The sequence below is a fragment of the Tiliqua scincoides genome, chromosome 13 (assembly GCF_035046505.1).
Source record: "Tiliqua scincoides isolate rTilSci1 chromosome 13, rTilSci1.hap2, whole genome shotgun sequence".
In the NCBI taxonomy this organism is placed as follows: Eukaryota; Metazoa; Chordata; class Lepidosauria; order Squamata; family Scincidae; genus Tiliqua; species Tiliqua scincoides.
The window spans coordinates 7460879-7477509 of record NC_089833.1 but is presented as its reverse complement, the minus strand read 5'-3'; the positions used below and the strand labels follow the sequence as shown (position 1 = coordinate 7477509).

Sequence of the window (16631 nt, the reverse complement as noted above, 5' to 3'; positions counted from 1 at the left end):
TTCAGCTGAGATCTTGTCTGATCTCAGAAGCTAAGCAGGGTCAGGCCTGGTTAGTACTTGGATGGGAGACCGCCTGGGAATACCAGGTGCTGTAGGCTTATACCATAGTCTTTCCATGCCCGATCTCGTCTGATCTGGGAAGCTAAGCAGGGCCAGGCCTGGTTAGTACTTGGATGGGAGATCGCCTGGGAATACCGGGTGCTGTAGGCTTATACCATAGTCTTTCCATGCCCGATCTCGTCTGATCTTGGAAGCTAAGCAGGGTCAGGCCTGGTTAGTACTTGGATGGGAGACCGCCTGGGAATACCGGGTGCTGTAGGCTTATACCATGATCTCGGAAGCTAAGCAGGGTCAGGCCTGGATAGTACTTGGATGGGAGACCGCCCGGGAATACCGGGTGCTGTAGGCTTATACCATAGTCTTTCGAGACTGAGGGTTGCCAACCATTTTCTGGGCTCCAAAGGGTGGGTGCGGAGAGGGGTGGTGATGCCAGGCTGACCTCCCTGAAATCCTCCCTGTGATCTTTTTCAGCTCTTTGTCCATCAGGAGGTGGGCGAGGGTGTCATGGCGCCCCAGGGCAGGCCTTGCCAAAGGGCCTCCAGCATGCTGGCCACCTGCTCCCAGGGCTTTCATCCTGAGTAGATGTACTCCAGTAGGTTGACCATCCCTGGTGCTATTGGGTCCACCTCTTTTTCACAGACGTCATCAGCTTCCTTTCAAACTGCACACGCTTGAGCCTCCAAACAAAATAGCTGTAGCACAGCCACAATCTCACACCTCTAGAACCCAATGCCCTTGTTGAAGAGCTGCAGCCTAGCCTTGATCGTAGAACGTTCTCTGCTCTTTCCTGGCAATAAACAGACCCCTTCAAATCCATGGATGCTGCTGGATGACAGACTCTTTCCAACCTTAAGAGGAAGGATCGGGACCTTTACAGGCTTCACGTGCACACCCACGTCACGGCGGAGAGGCGACCGATCGGCCCCTCCCCGTCACGCACACTGTTCTCAGCACCAGATGGCCTGCGAGGGTGCCGTGGGGCTTTGATCGACAGGCTGACAAATGCGTTGTAGCAGTGAGTGAGGAGCAGGGCTTGTTTCCCTGCCTTGGCTGCTGTTGCCTCCGAACTGAGGATGTCCCAAGTCTGCAGAAGGGGCCTGGGAAGTAGGAAAGGAGGGAAGGGATGATGCCGTTCCGTCTTTGTGGCCTTGCCGCTACTTTCTGCAAACACATTCAGGATGCCAAGTTCTGCCTGGGATGAAGCAGGCTCAGGTCTTGCTGTGACAGTTTGGCTGGATCCTGCTTAGGCGACACAGAACCCCTTTTATGTTCCATTGGTTTCAATGAGAGAGTTAAGCAGTTGCTAATCTCTTGCCCATTGAAACAAGTGTCAAACTTTATTGGCTTGTGCCCAGTGCCTCCAAGGTAGGAATTATTCACCTTCTGAAGGCTGAGGAACTCCATGTTCCCAGCCGAGTCAGGCCATGAGTTCAGAAGTGCTGATACTAACCCCTAACCCCTGCTTTTATTAACCCCTGCTAATTGGGTAAGAGGCACTTTTTCAAGTGGGTGCTCCTTTTTTTAGCAGGGGGAGAGTAACTGGCCCATCTCACCCCAGCACTGTCTGGTCTAGTGGCTGTCTACTGGTATTCCTTGGCATCTTTTTAGATTGTGAGCCCTTTTGGGACAGGGAGCCATTTAGTTATTTGATTTTTCTCTCTAAACCGCTTTGTGAACTTTTAGTTGAAAAGCGGTATATAAATACTGTTAATAATAATAATAAATAAATAAATAAATAAATAAATAAATAATACTAACTGGCAGCGTCTCTGCCGGGGTCTAACAGGGACCTTTCCTGGCCCTACCTGGAGATGGTGGCATGGGTTGCAGCTCAAACCTTCTGCACGCAAAGCAAGGCCTCTACCACTGAGCTAGGAGCTCTTCCCATAAGGCGGCCTGCTTTGGCTGGGGGCAGTGCCAGGGATCGACCAGGTCGGGGGGCTTACCAGCCCCCTCTCCCAAAGCCCAATTGGGCAACCCCTGAAACTCCCCAAATGCAGCAGCAACACAAACCACGTAAATACATACTTACTTGCACCATCGCTGCTGACTTCTGCCATCCTTGGAGTCTCCATAGCAATGCCGCCAGTCCAGCCCACCACTCTTGTCTCCGCCAGGGAGGGCACCAGGATGAGGTCTCTTGTTATCTGGTGTGCTCCCTGGGGCATTTGGTGGGCTGCTATGAGATGTTCTTATGGTGTGTCATCTATATTTTGTGTTTAGATTGTAGCCTTTGGCTCCAGGAATCCCTCTTCTCATTGTTTTTGCAATGTAAGCCACTGGAGAACTTTTGGTGTTGTCAAAAAGTGTCATTTGATTGTTCGTAATAAATAACAATAACAGCAATGTCGCACTTGTGACATCCCATGTGGTTCCTTGTGCAAGTTTTACTCTATTGGTCCCGGCTTCTCCAGGCTCTGATTCCCATGCCACGCTCATGTGTTGTGCATGTGCAACCTCCTGATTTTAGAAATGGGCTATGTCAGATGCAGGAGAGGGCACCAGGATGAGGTCTCTTGTTATCTGGTGTGCTCCCTGGGGCATCTGGTGGGCCGCTGTGAGATACAGGAAGCTGGACTAGATGGGCCTGTGGCCTGATCCAGTGGGGCTGTTCTTATGTTCTTAACTACAATTCCCAGGAGGCCTTGCAGGTCTCGTTATCTGGTGTGCTCCCTGGGGCATTTGGTGGGCCGCTGTGAGATACAGGAAGCTGGACTAGATGGGCCTGTGGCCTGATCCAGTGGGGCTGTTCTTATGTTCTCCACACTTCCTCTTCTTTCCCCCAGGGCTGGCCCAAGACCCCGTTGCCTCAAGCGGCATGCCAATTGCTGCCCCTCCGTACTTGGGAACATGCCAGGCGAAAACCAAGGAACCATCGAAGATTCTTACCATGAGCCTAGCAGGAAAAAGGCAGTGCTAGGAGGATTCTTCTCCTTGACAAGCTCCTTTTCTGAGTGCAAGGGTTTCTCCTCAATAAGTAGTCAACTCCGCCAGCACCCAGGTGCAATTTGAAGAGTGGGGGGGGGGAGATCCAGCTACAGCAGGCCTGCCGTCACTTCCGCTTCTTGAAAGAACCAGGCCTGTTTTGGTGAAGGTGTTGAAAGTCTATGCGAGTTTGAACTCCCCTATAAGAATTACAGTTCCCAGGAAGACAGAACTGGTACGCCAGTTCAGGACCAGTTCCGGTTGTTTTATGGGGGCAGTCCTGGTGCCCCAACGGTGCACTTCTCCATGCTTTAGAAAGTGCAGTCATAATGCATCAGTCCCCCACCCCTTGATGCCTGGGAAGCCAGCATCCCCATGGGCCCCAGCTTGTCAGATGGTGTTGTTGGAGCACTAGGCCCTCATGGATTGGCCAGTACAGGTGCGGGAAATCGGGCCCCAAACCATGCCCCCCAAGAATCATAGAACTACCGGTGAACCAGTTTGCAGGAGAGAAACTTTTTTGAGTGTGAACTCCCCAGTTGGTGCTTCCCATTTCTCAGTTTGCTTGGCCCTATGTGCAGAACTGGGCACCCTCAAAACACCCTCCCAGAGCTGCCAGACTGGGAGCCCAGATCCACAGATATTATTACAAGCTGGATACCCAGTTGGTCATCCCTCTTCTCCCCCACCCCCGCCTCCCAAGACATCTTTGCAAACCAGCATTTTCTGTTGTGTTGCGTCTTATTTGAGAGCCAACATCTCTCTTAATCACAGGATGACCTGGAAAGGACCAGAATCAGCAGGCAGAGATGGTTTTGGGGTGGACCAAAGTCTCGCTCCAGACTTCCTGCTGGGCAAACTAAAGGAAAGAACTAACAAGGTGTTGTTGATTGTCTGCTGATCCAACGAATGCCTGAATGCCAGAAATTAACAACCATCGCTTGCGCAGTTGGCATTTAAAGGACAAATGCGGAGAGAGGATAAAGCTCATTGGCTGTGCTGAGCTTCCACATTCAGTAGCAGGATACCCCTTTGAATAGTGGGGGGAGGGGCAACAGCAGGGAAGGGCTTCCACTGGTTGAATGCTTCTAAGAAATGTCTTGCCACTCAGTGGGAAGCAGGAGACTGGGCTTCTCTGTATGAGCCAGCAGGGCGCTACTTGACGTCCATGGAATCTGCACAGATGAGCAAGATGGGATGTGTATGTAGGTTCAGGGTTTTTAACTCTAAGCCAGCCAGAGCTCAGATAGAGGAGGCCTCTCCTTCTGCCTTCTCTTGGACTGTGCTGCCACCTGGCTGTTGACAAGCGACACAACCCAGTTGCACATATAAATCTTTCTGAACCTCATTGGTGTGGACTCACTTGCGCCCACACCAGTTCTCACAGTGATGAATGGACACCAAGCCTGCTTCATCAAGCATCCCACTTTGTCCATGTTTGTAATTGTTCAGGTCTTCCTCTGGGCTATTTGAGGTCCAAACCTACCATGTCTGGGTCCTTTTAGTTTAGAAAAAAAAAGAATATAGTAGTTGCGGGGGGCTGGGGGGAGGCAGGGACATGATTGAAGCTTCGATATGAATATAGAGAGCCACCTTCTCCTCCTCTCCTAATACTAGAACCAGGGTTATCCCATGAAACTGACTGGTCGGAGATTTAGGGCAGGCAAAAGGAGGTCCTTTATTTTCATATTGTAAATAATGAGTCTGTGGAATTCATTGGGTGATGGCCACTAGCTTGATGATGGTTTAAAGGGGACTGGAGCAATTCATGGAGGACAAGTCTATCAATGACTACTAGGCAGGTTCAAAGACAGCTGGGGGGCTGGGGGCTGGGGATAAGAATAGGCCCTCAGTTTGGCTGTACTTGTCGTAAGAGGTGACTAAACTGCCACCGGGTAGATGGGACTCGTCAGCCTGGGAAGGCAGCTCATCTGAGAGAAGGAAAACTCCGATCCCAAACCTCCACCGCCTTGTGGCTACATCCAGTTATGGAAAAGGCTTCAGGAGTCAACCTCGAGGCCAAATCCGGAGCCGGAGTCCCTGAGGCAGTTCATGGCTGAACACAGTCACGCTTTGGCAACTCCTGCGACGCCGCTGGAACCAACCGTATTGGCCTCTGCCTTTCCATTGGACCATTTCAGCGACGTGGAGAGGGGGGGATTTGCTGCATGGGTGACAGCCTATCCTCCATACCTACTTTACCCAGGCTTCGCGCACTGGAGAGGACACTCTGTTCCAGAGCCACCATTCAGAGCGTGACACCATGGTCTTCCGAGACTGAAGGATGCCAACAATGAAAGGGGACTGGGGCAATTCACGGAGGACAAGTCTATCAATGACTACTAGGCAGGTTCAAAGACAGTTCATGGGGAACTATGGTGAGAAAGGATGTCTTTCCCGCCTGCTTGAGGGCTTCCCAGAAGCAGCAGGCAGGCAGGCCCCGATATCAACCACATATCAAGCTGCAACACAGACATGATTAAAAAACAAAACTTTTTTTTTTATTTGGTCCTTTGGAACCTGAGTCTGAAAACCACCCATGGGATAATTCGTATTATACAGGGACTTGATTACAGATTCAATTTACAATTGATAAAATATCCTATGTTTTTTTAAGAGCTGGACAATATTTACAGGTTAAAAAGTATTCACAGCTCGGCGAGTGAACGGAAAGACAAAAAAAAAACACAAAACCCAACCATCGAAAAGGGGAGGGTGGGGAACAGAAGACATTTGGACAGAGCCAAACAAAAAACGAGATGGCCTGGGGCAGCAGAGTTGGGGGCAGGAGACACAGAGAAAACACTGATGAAGGGGCAAAGAAGACAGGACAAAGTAAGGAAGAGAAACCCCCCCCCCCAACTTCCTTCCCATTTGCTACCTGATTGGGTGGAGAAGAAACAGAGTTGGGGGGTAAGGAAGGAAATGCATGGCATTGGCACTGCCGCCCCTAAAGGTCTTGGCAATGCCACTTTAGCCCTCACTCAGTCCCACTCAGCCCTCCTTTGGATGGACGCCTCTGCCAACGTTGGCAGTGCTCCCTCCTGCCGAAGTCCAGCCACGGCTGCCTCCCGAGAGTAAGGCTGTATCTGCATCAGGAACGGGTTCTTCCTACACCAGTTTGTTATGGCTCCTCCTTCACCAGGACTGCCTCAACACCTCCTGACATACACACATACCCCAACCCTTTCTACGGCAGCGCACCAGTTGCCACCACTCCCACCCCCTGGATTGGGGGAAAAAAAAGAGGAATGGAGCAAAAGAGGAAGCATAGTGGAGAAGAGAGTGGTGGGCTAGAGATCACTACTGGAGTTTGACGCTCTAGCCTCCTCTGCTCTTGTGCTCTATTCCCTTCTTTTTGAAGCCAAGCAGTGGGGGGGGGGGGTGATAGACCAAGAGAGTTCTGTTGGCAAAACCCTCAACCCAGGGAAGGAGCGTTAAACTAGTTTCCTGTCTGTGGTGCAGATACACCCTCCAAGAGAGCCACTGAAGAAGGCACCGCCAGAGCATAGCAGCTTGGGTCTGACCGAATCTCACAAGCATGATGGGGTTGCAGGGAGCTTGCAGATTCGGATTGCTGGCAGTGCTGCCTCCCCCCTTCCTGGTGGAAATCACAACACCTCAAGCCCTTCAAGAAGCTCTCGAACATGCACGTGTGCAACAATCCTGCCCCTCCACCTGCACTCACGGCAACAGATTTTGGAGTCTCTTGCCTCAACAGCACCCCGCAGAGTCATTTCCGGTGGGCCATTTTCTCTAGTGCAAATGCAGTTGCAACTTCGAACGCAAGGGTCAGCAGGTTTCTTTGGCAGGGCTGGATGCCTTTAAAAGCCCAAGGCAGGCAGAACCTGGCAACACTGCCGTGCCACTGTGTTGGGGAAATAAAAGATCACCTGTTGAACTGCTGTGTAGTTTTTAAGGGCACAGGTGCCCTGCTAAGGAAATGTGGAAACCCTGCTTGGAAGGCAAAGTAAAACTTGGCTTGGGGGAGGGAAGGAGGAACCCCCAAGTTCCTCTCATCAGCTCCACAGGCTTAGATGTTCCTCCCCAGAGGAAGGAAAGACAAGCATGCTCCGGTCACACAAAAACGGGCACCCGATTTGTACTTGAAGCCGGAGACAGAAAAGCCCACATTTGGAGAGCTGCTCCTCTGAAGTCTGGGTTTCCAGCACTTGCTCTGCAGGAGCACGAAGCAGATCAGGACGATTGTGCGGCCCCAGTTCTCTTCACAGGCGCTTGGTCACACTGGGCTGGCACTGGTCATAATCCAGTGGGTGACGGCTCCAGCATGTGTGCAGCCTGCATGCAGCGCAGGAGCCCCACCAAAAGGAGACTTGCGCTTTCGGCTTCCTTTTGTGCTCAAAACCACAAAGAGAACCCAAAGGCTCCATTGTGACCATTCGCAATGGTCAAGAGATGGCAACCGCAAGGGCATCGTTCTCACTGGTGCAGGAGCCCAGGGTCAGGTTTCACCCACATTAACTTACCCGCAAAGCCCACAGACGGCTGTGTGAAGTCTCTCCCCCAAGGCACCGGCCCGTCCTTCTGTGTGGTCCGCTTGTACTCGACAGGCCGACGACCACACTGAAGGGGGCTTCGACTGGATGAGCCCCTTGCTTGACTGACTGCACAAGTCCTGTCCTTCCAAGGACCTGGATGAACTTGGGAGGAAGAGCCCTGCTGCTCCTAGACCCTCCAACCCTGTGCCCGAACCTATTAACGTTGGCAGAAAAACGCCGCGCGCGCTACCCTGTGCCTGAGCCCAAACGTGGACTGGAACCCTGTCCCTGATACCCTGTTACCGAGTCCCACATTCATGGAGAGCCCCATTGGCAGCATTTCACTCCAGCCCCAGGGAACCAGAACTGAAGCCTTCTGGCCACTGCTTGCCTCCGCCCTGAAGCTCTGGCCAAATCGAGTCTCAGGAGCACCCCAGGTCTCACCCCAACACGAGGCTCTTCTCCACAGAGAAAACACAAATCTCCAGAGCTGGGGGGCAAAGCTGCTTTTTCAGAGGCTGTGCAGACTGGCAGAGAGGAAAAGTGCAGAACAGACTGAGCCAGGTGTGTGACTTGGAGGGCCTGGCAGCCTGGTCATTTCGGAGCTAGAACTGCACTGGGAGCCGGGACCCTCAACCAAGGAGGCACCTTCTCCTTCCATATCCACAGCTTCCAGGGCCAGGAATCACCAGTGCCTCCACATTGCACAGCTGCAGCAAATGAAACCCCCCCTTCCCCAGCCCTTACAAGTGAGCCAGACAACTCTGAATCTCCTCCTTGCAGCCCACACCTCCCCCAAATGTCCCCAGTAAAATACACACATGCCCTCTCCCTCTACAGAAGAAAAATGTTAACAAATCAGACTGGGTGGGTGGGGACAACACGGCTCCCTGCCAATCTGGCACACTGCGCTTCTCTTGCCCCAGTGGCTACTCTTACCCCCAACCCAGGGGGGTGGATCTTTTAAGGGGCAAGGAGGGGCTTTGATCCCCACCCCGCATGGTTTAAAGCGGCAAGCTCTCATCATGCACACTTAGATGAGCCTTGCAGGCAAAGTACAAACACAACGAACAGCCCTCCTGCTACGCCGGCTGGGAGACCGCTACAGAACTGAGGCGAGCCGGCTTCTCGCCCCGACAGGATCAGCCAGGCGAGCGGAACACTCACTGCAAGGAGGGCCAAGCCCCACCAACGCCTGCCTTGCTGTTCTCCGGTACCGCAGCAGGCATGCGTCGAGGAACAGCCCAGCTGCATCAGCGTCAACAGCAGAACCACTTTGGCCTGTCCTGCTCCACAAAAAAAAAAAATAATAATTTCATGACCTTTCCCAATCCTGTGCTAGAAGGGAGAGGAGGAGACCCGCTGTGCACATCCACTTGCCAATGGCAATTCCAGCACAGAGGGGGCTACACACCCCCCACTCGCCCAGCCGATGCCACTTAACAGTAGGGTGAGGCAGACACACAGACAGACACACTGGCCAGAGGTATATTGTTGCAGCCATAGGATCTCTGGGTGGCTGTGACAAGGAGGGGTCAAGTCTCAGGGCCCGCTGTCCGGGTGCGCCCAAGCCTCTCCTCCTCAGGACCTGGGACTTGTCCTCCTCCAGGCTGTGTGAACGTTCCCTTTGCTCTCCTAATCTGACAGCAGCTCTGGATAAAGTGCATGATCTGTGGGGAGGGGGGATGGAGGGGGGAACCTGAGCAGCTCTCTGCCCGAACACAGGAGAGGGGGGAGGCGCCTGGCTTCCAATACTCAGTCCTCCCCCCCCCCCCAAAAAAATCCTGGCCACTCAGTAGTGGCGGCTTGGGCAACGCTGGAGACAGTCTGGGCGGGGGAAAAGGCAGAAGCAGAAGAGCGGCAGGGAGGGCGGGGCCATATGTCATAGCGGCCGGGGCCCGTGCAGCCCCGCCACGTCAGGGGTGAGCAGCGGGTTGTGCGTCCCCTTGGTCGACATCCAGTCATTCAGAAAGGCCTGGGTGGCTTTGCGGTGGGCCAGGCGGTGCGTGATGGAGAATCCAGCGTTGCCTTCCAGCTGGGACAGGATCACAAGCACCTGCCTGGGGGAGGGGAACGAGATAAAAGGCGGTCAATGCAAACACCCGAAATTCAAGGCCCGAAAAGGTGCTCAGAGAGAGGCACACTGGTCTTCAATTCTGAACCTGGCTCTGCCTGGTGGACCTGGAGGTTTGAATGAAGCCAAGTGGATTGCACAGCACTGCAGCCTGCTCATCTCTGGCCTGGAAGCAGTGGCACCCATGGGGCTTCCTGCCTCCAGCTAGGATGTCAAATAGCCCCCTTCGTGTCAGGGTTTGAAAGGAGGAACCTTGGGTGCGTCCCAGTGCAGAGCAGGGTGCCAAAAAGGCAGACACAGCAGAGTCCTTAGAAGTAGCTGATGTATATTAGAGCAAGGAGTTTCGCATACAGAGTAGTCAAGATACAGTCCAGTTCATACACAAAGAGTACAGCAGTCCAGTTTTACCTTATCCAAATCAGTATCCACAAATCACGGTCAGTTAGTCAGTCCAAGGTCAGTCACAGCTTATGCACACACAGTTATCAGTTCGGCAGCAGTATCTCAGTTTAACACCTACTGCACTGGTGGAGCTGCAGGCTGAGGTCCAAGTACTCTGAGCATCCAATCAGATTCTGCCCTGTTAACTAGGGTGTGACAGGCTCAGGTGCAGAGTAATTCGGCTGACTCAATGTGACTCAGCTGCCTGCAACTTTCCATAAACCAACAGGTCAGCTTTGTCTCTGGCTCAGCGTGGGCAGAGAGCTAACACTCTGGTCTTGGTAGAAAAGCAACCAGATTTTCTGAAGAGTCTCAAGCATAAATTGGACTCTGCAACCAGCACTCGGATCCAATGCAGACTTCATGGTTCAGAACTCTCAAAATGATGGCTAAAGGTACCAGGCATGTTGGGTCTGAACAGGCCCTTCTTGGTTGAACTGAACTGAACAGCGCACTTCCAAAGAGCTCTCACTGTGCAACTCATTGTAAGTGGAGAACCTTGTACTTTCTCATAACTTCACATATTAAAGGATCAGGAATTGGTGTTCCTCAGACCAAAATCCAGCTGCCCAAGGGGGTGCCACCTAGCCCTTTCGTGGTCAGGTCTTTTCCCCCACATTTTGAGCCTTAAGGTGAAAATGCACACGTAGCAGCTCAGCGGTGGTTGAATACCTACCTCCCCAAGTCCTACAAGCTGCTAAAAGTGCCTGGTACATTTAGCCTGAGAAAAGACTAAGGGGAGGAACAAGAACCTTCTTCAAGCAGCTGAAGGGCTGTCATGCAGAAAAAGTGGAAGAACTTGCTTCCTGCGGTCCTGGAGGGCAGGACTAGAACCAGTGTGAGGTAACAAGAGGGAAATAGACTGAGGCAAGACCCAAGGAAGAAGTTCCACACTGTCAGAGCTGCCTAGCACTGGAACCGTTTGGCTTGTGGACTGTCTCTCGGGGGGGGGGGGTTCAAACAGAAACTGGATAGACACATGTCAGGGATGCTATAGCACTTGCGTGCACTGACTGGGGGGCTGGACTAGATGATCACCAAGATCCCTTCCAACTCTTAACATTCTGTTATTCAATAATGGGACAAGACAGCTGGCCAGCACACCAATTGGTTGCACTGTTGTCTGCAGCTACCCTTGGAGTTGGACAGAAAGATAGCAAGGTGTGTAAGAGAAAGAAACACACATGTAAAGCGTACATTTCAGCCCCATTCTCTGATTTGTGTTGAGGAGGGGGGGGGACATTTAGACGTGACAATGGTTCAGAAAGGGGTGGGCCCTCTTGCTGGCACTTAAACAAGCCCACTGGCAAAACTACTGGTGAACCAGAGGCCCAGTTCTGCTCTATTCCCTCTGCATATGGCATCTACAGTGCTTGGGAACGTATTGAAAAATCTGGCCATTGCCAGGACATCCCACTGAATAACCAGGGCCACCCCACACCTTCCCTCTTACCTGTGCAGTGGTGGCACGCTGTCCTGGGTTTTCAGGCTGCCCCGTGTCGACACCACGTTGAAGCTGTCTGTGCAGTCACACTGGACATGCAGGTAGGATTTGGGGTGCCGGTTTTCCACCACCACAATGAGACCTGCCCAGCCGTGCGTCAGGTAGTAGCAGGTCATCCCCTCGCGACCCTGCAGCAAGCAAAGCAAAGTGATTAAGGGAAGGGGGAGTCACCCATTGGGGCTGTGAATTCTGTCCACCTCCTTGCCTTCAGTAGCACCAGAACGAAAATTTCAGCCCCTTGATGGAAAGACTCCATTCCTCAGAGGCAGATCAGCTGCACCCAGCTGTATGGAACCAATGAGATAATGAACAAGGCATCCACTGCCTTCAGTATCAAGGTCTCCAGAACCTTCAAGGAATTTTCCCACTCCACATAATCAACAAGTTCCAAAAACAGCCTCATAGACACCTACCCAAATCAGGAAACAGGCTACAAATCCTTCCTTCCAAAGATGACCAGCTCCCTGCTACTAACTGTGATCTTATTTGCCCAGGCAGCCCCAACATCATGTGTCTGGAGCCTGTTTTCATTCCACCAAGGGGAACTCAGAGAATAACCAACACTCCGTCGGCTATTATGGAAAACCACCAGTTGTGGGTGGGCAAGTTGTGTTTCAGGGAAGACTCATCAAGGAACCAAGCAGATATGCTTCTGAGAGACTCCATGGCACCTCAGAACACTCTTGGAAAACCACTACACTAGGAACAAGAGAGCGTGTTCTTATTGCTGCTTGGGAAAGTAGTCAAGGATCAGAATAATCTCAAGAAGAAACAAAATTGCCTGTACAATGGATGGTGTTTTCTATGCTGGTTCAACAGCACCCTCTAGAGGTCAGTGTCTACGTTTGGCTACTCAAATTGCAGAATGGTTTGATTTTGGAAGCTAAGCAGGGTCAGGCCTGGTTAGTACTTGGATGGGAGACCGCCTTAGAATACTGGGTGCTGTAGGCTTATACCATAGTCTTTCAAGACTGAAGGTTGCCAACCAACCAGAGGTCATACTTTTTCTACAAGTGGGATATAGTAAGGCTGGCAGAGCAGGCTGAAGCACCAAGTCCCATCCTAGAACTCTGCAGTTACCTCGTGCCGCTCGCCCTTGTTCTCTGTGAGGAGGATGATGGCGTCAGCCAGTGTGGTTGACTGGGCCTCGATCTGCTCCACCATCACCAAGCGAGAGCTGTAGATGGCCAAGATGTAGCTGGAAAGGTCGAAGGCCGGACACCCGTTGCTGGTAGTGGGGCTGGACACTGGGGAAGGGTAAACAGGCAGGTGAAGCTAAGCCAAGCTGTGTGCAACCCTGTCATCCACAAGACCCATGCAGTGGCTCTACCTATCCTACTACCTGGCTTTCCCACAGCAGCCCCATAGCCCAGTTTTAAGATTCCAATTAACTAATCCTATAAAAACATGCAAATGTAAGATAAAAGCAGTTTGAACCTCCAGAATATCACATCTGGAGGCTGGGGCATGTACTGGGAATCAACTAACAGAGGGGACTGCATGAAGAAATTGGAGCAGCTTCTACTTTCACTTAAAAATAAGTAGGGAGCCAATCAGCTCTCACATGGTAGGGAGTTGCATAAGGGTCACCATGGAGAAAGCCCTGCCTGGACACAGGGGTGTTACCTGGGCCTGCAGAGGTGCTTGCTGCCAGGGAATTCCAGTGGTTGAAGGCACAGCACACCACAGCATACTCGCCGGGCTCCAGCATCACGTCGCAGTTGACAAACTTCTTGACGGCCCGCTTGCTGTGCGCCATCAGGCGGCCGAGGTTGAGCTTGTTGCCGTTGGCGAAGGTGGCTCGGAACACCATGATACAGAGGTCCAGCAGGTGGCTGTCCACGGTGTCTGAACGCCTGCCAGGGGAGGAGAGGGGAAGCGTGGCCATGTCAGGAGGGCTGCTCTTGCCGAGTGGGGAGAGAAACGTGAACGGAGATGGAACCGGTGCTTGCTTGAGCACATTTCCCCTCCCACCAGAGGCCAGCATGACCCATGGGAAAGATCGGAGGACTCAAATCAGAAAACCCACTCCGTAAAATCATACTTGATTTTTGGGCAAGGCGCTACATCTCATCCATCCTCCAGACATGTATCTATCCACACACACACACACACACACAGGACAATTGCAAGGCTGAAGGAAACTCCCTATTGTCAATTGCATTTTAAAGGCTCTAAACCCAGGGGTTATCAACTGATGGAGGTCAAGAACTGCAAGCGCATCACATCCCCTCACATCTTATGATGGGTTACAAACTGCAGAGCCACTGCCATGCTCTCTATTCTTTTAGGGTTTGTTTCAGAAAAAGGAGACCAGAGGCCAAATGGAAGACAGACCTCCACTTAACAGATGTGTAGGCGAGAGAAGAGAATTTCAACAAGTGCCCCTTGTCTCATCCTCTCTGCTGGACAACTTAGAGCTACAAAATTCCACCTGCTACGCAATGATCAAGAGGTAGAGGGACACTGCTGTGGCTACACCTGCTCATCCCTAGAGAGAAAAGCAGGAAGATGGACGTGCACAGCTACCAAAGAGTCTTGGATCTTCATCCAGCACCTGTGAAGGGCGGCCTGCAGTCTCACCCACCTGCTGCCTTCCTGGAAGAGTGCGAACTCCAAGGTTGCACGCTCCAGCACTGTCAGCGAGGTCACCGTGATGGGACCGCTGGCCTTGTTGGGGAAGATGCCCTGCACACGAACCTCGTGCCAGTCTGAATGCAGCTTGCAGATGTCCACCGAGTCAAAATACCTGGCAAGAGAAGACCGACAGATAGAGGGCCATCAACCTGTTCAAACGTGGAACCCAATCAGCCCAGTGCTCCCTGTATCTCTGAATGTATGCTTGCAAAATTGCTTTCAGGGACCTCAACCACAGAGGGAAAATGGTTTTTCTGCAGTATTGATATCAATGCTGCGACCCACTCCTCTCCTCCCTTCCAACACTCCTTGAAAACATGGAATGGTTGTGCACTCCAGCACATTAAGTGGGAGTGTACAGCTTGCAAAGACTAATAAGTAAACTAAAAACTAACTAAAGTTCATAAAAGAGTCAGGGAATTGGGAAGGGGCAGCAAAGCACAGGACCAAGACAGCAGTGACCATTCCCCCAACAGCAGCAGGCTGTATCTCAAATCCGAGTGCAGACATTACACTGAATCCCTTGCAAACCATGGTTTGCAACTGGAAGTCAGCCTTGGCAACATGTGCTACTTCCTCCTTCCCTTCCCAGTGTTAACTATAGCTCTGCACTGTGTGTGCATACGTGTTAAAAGGTCTGGTGCCTATGCCTCAGACGAGGTGAGCAGAACTGGAGAGAGCATTCCAGAGGTGGGGTGCCACTGCAAAAGAGACCCTGACCATGGTCACCAGCTGCATAACGTCCGATGATGGTGTTAAGAGATCTTGATGCCGATTTTCAAACCCAGGAGATGGCCTACTACCTGACCTTATCTTGAACAACAGATTACACTAATCAACTCCAAGGGAGACTGAGCCGGAGGGGTGTGTGTGTGCGCGCAGGGCACCTCTGGCTGCAGTGCAAGGTGAGAATACCTGATGAAGTCACTGTACTCCATCCAGAAGACCCCCTCACTGCTCCCGTGGGGCATTAGCTCGTGCCGCAAGTGTGCTGGCCAGTGGGGCCATTCGTCAGACCAGCCCCCGTTCCAGGAGAAACGGCCCCAAGGATTGCGGAGTCGCAGAAGCCTGGGGAAAGGACACGGAGAACCCCCATCAGACTTGAGTTGACCATGTGCTTGAGTGGCACAGCATGGCCTGTTCTGAAGCTTAGTTATTGAAGCTACAAGGCTCTGCCCCGCTGCCCCCAGAAGAAAAAGAGCAAACACACGACAGACTCTCTCTCTCGTACAAAATATAAAATCCAACAACTACATTCATCCACGGCCACCACAGAGTCATTTCACTCCCCGCAATAAACTCAGATAAATTATGAAATTAAATTGCTCTATGCCTGTGGGAGTGGGGAGAGTTTTACGGCACCACCTAAAAATAACTAAGAGCAGGTTTTGAGCAGGCTCCCTCTTGGGAAGAGAGGTTCCATAACACCAGCGTGGATATATGTGCTTACAATATAGTGGTATTAATACAGCAAACCCTCGATTCCATGAACTAGCAGGGGGAAGAGGTGACCGTTAATGCTGAAAGCCCATTAAATCTGAATATATTTAAGTTAATGGAGATGCGTATATGCAAAGTGCACGGCTGATTTGTAATGGAGCAGAAAACTTCAATTGCTCCCAAGACCTGTTAAATCAAGGGTTCACTGAACAAAGAACCAAGCTGTACAGGGGCTGTTCCAGAGAGCTACATCTTTAGCCTTCTGAAAAGGTGTCACGTTCCTGTATGTAAACTTTTGCCCCTCGGAGAGAACAGCAGTGATTGATGCAATGAAATGTTTGACTAGCAAAATGCTAATGCAACACTATAGAGTACTTCACGTACTCTAAACTAAAGGATCTTATTAATATTAAATTCCTGGCTACTTTGCCTGGAAAAAAAAAATTTCGATCTAAGAGGGACGGCCTTGCCTCCCTCTTGAGTCACTGATCGTAGGGGCAGGCCTGAAAGCAAGACAATGACTTAGTATTTTAAACCAAGCAAGTTAACCAGCCTTGTCAGTAGCAGACTTGCGATACTTTGCTTACCTGTATCCTTGCACGTCTCGTACATCCAAAACTGAGTATGCATGCCGTGGGCGAAGACCCATGCTCTCATATGCCGCGTCATCCACCTTCATGTTGCCCCCTCCACAAGATGCGCCCATCAGAAAACTGAAGCACGGGGTGATGGGAAACAGGGTGGGAGCAACAGGGTGGGAGAGAGAAAGGGAAGAGGACAAGAAGAGGGAGATTTACACTGCATGCCTTAGCTTCAGGACTCAGCTGTAGGGCAGGGGCTTGGGAGGTCGTTCAAATATTTATTGGCCCACATTCCATGGAAGTTCAAAGTAATTTACAACCACAGGCACAAAAAAAAGCTAAGCAATGAAGATACCACCCAGAATATTAGACAAAAATGGAAGGACAGCAGAAGGAGGAATTCATCTGAGCTTCTTCACCCTGATCAAATATTTGTGGCAGGTTGTCACTCTGCAGGCAGAGGAAGAGGA

The 16631-nt window shown here is 51.6% G+C and overlaps 1 protein-coding gene across 2 annotated transcripts in view; it reads right to left on the bottom strand.

Moving 5' to 3' along the window:
* Window positions 1-6891: 6891 nt before the first annotated feature.
* Window positions 6892-16631, bottom strand: part of CAPN15 (calpain 15) — a 97425-nt gene continuing 87685 nt past the window's right edge. For both annotated transcript variants that reach the window (XM_066609408.1, XM_066609409.1), the window contains exons 6-12: window positions 16168-16293; window positions 15056-15208; window positions 14091-14252; window positions 13130-13359; window positions 12584-12750; window positions 11453-11631; window positions 6892-9544 (exon numbers count right to left, since the gene is read on the bottom strand). In XM_066609408.1, coding sequence (XP_066465505.1) covers window positions 9367-9544; window positions 11453-11631; window positions 12584-12750; window positions 13130-13359; window positions 14091-14252; window positions 15056-15208; window positions 16168-16293 — 1195 coding nt within the window. In that variant the 3' untranslated portion in view covers window positions 6892-9366. The remainder of the gene's footprint in view (window positions 9545-11452; window positions 11632-12583; window positions 12751-13129; window positions 13360-14090; window positions 14253-15055; window positions 15209-16167; window positions 16294-16631) is intronic.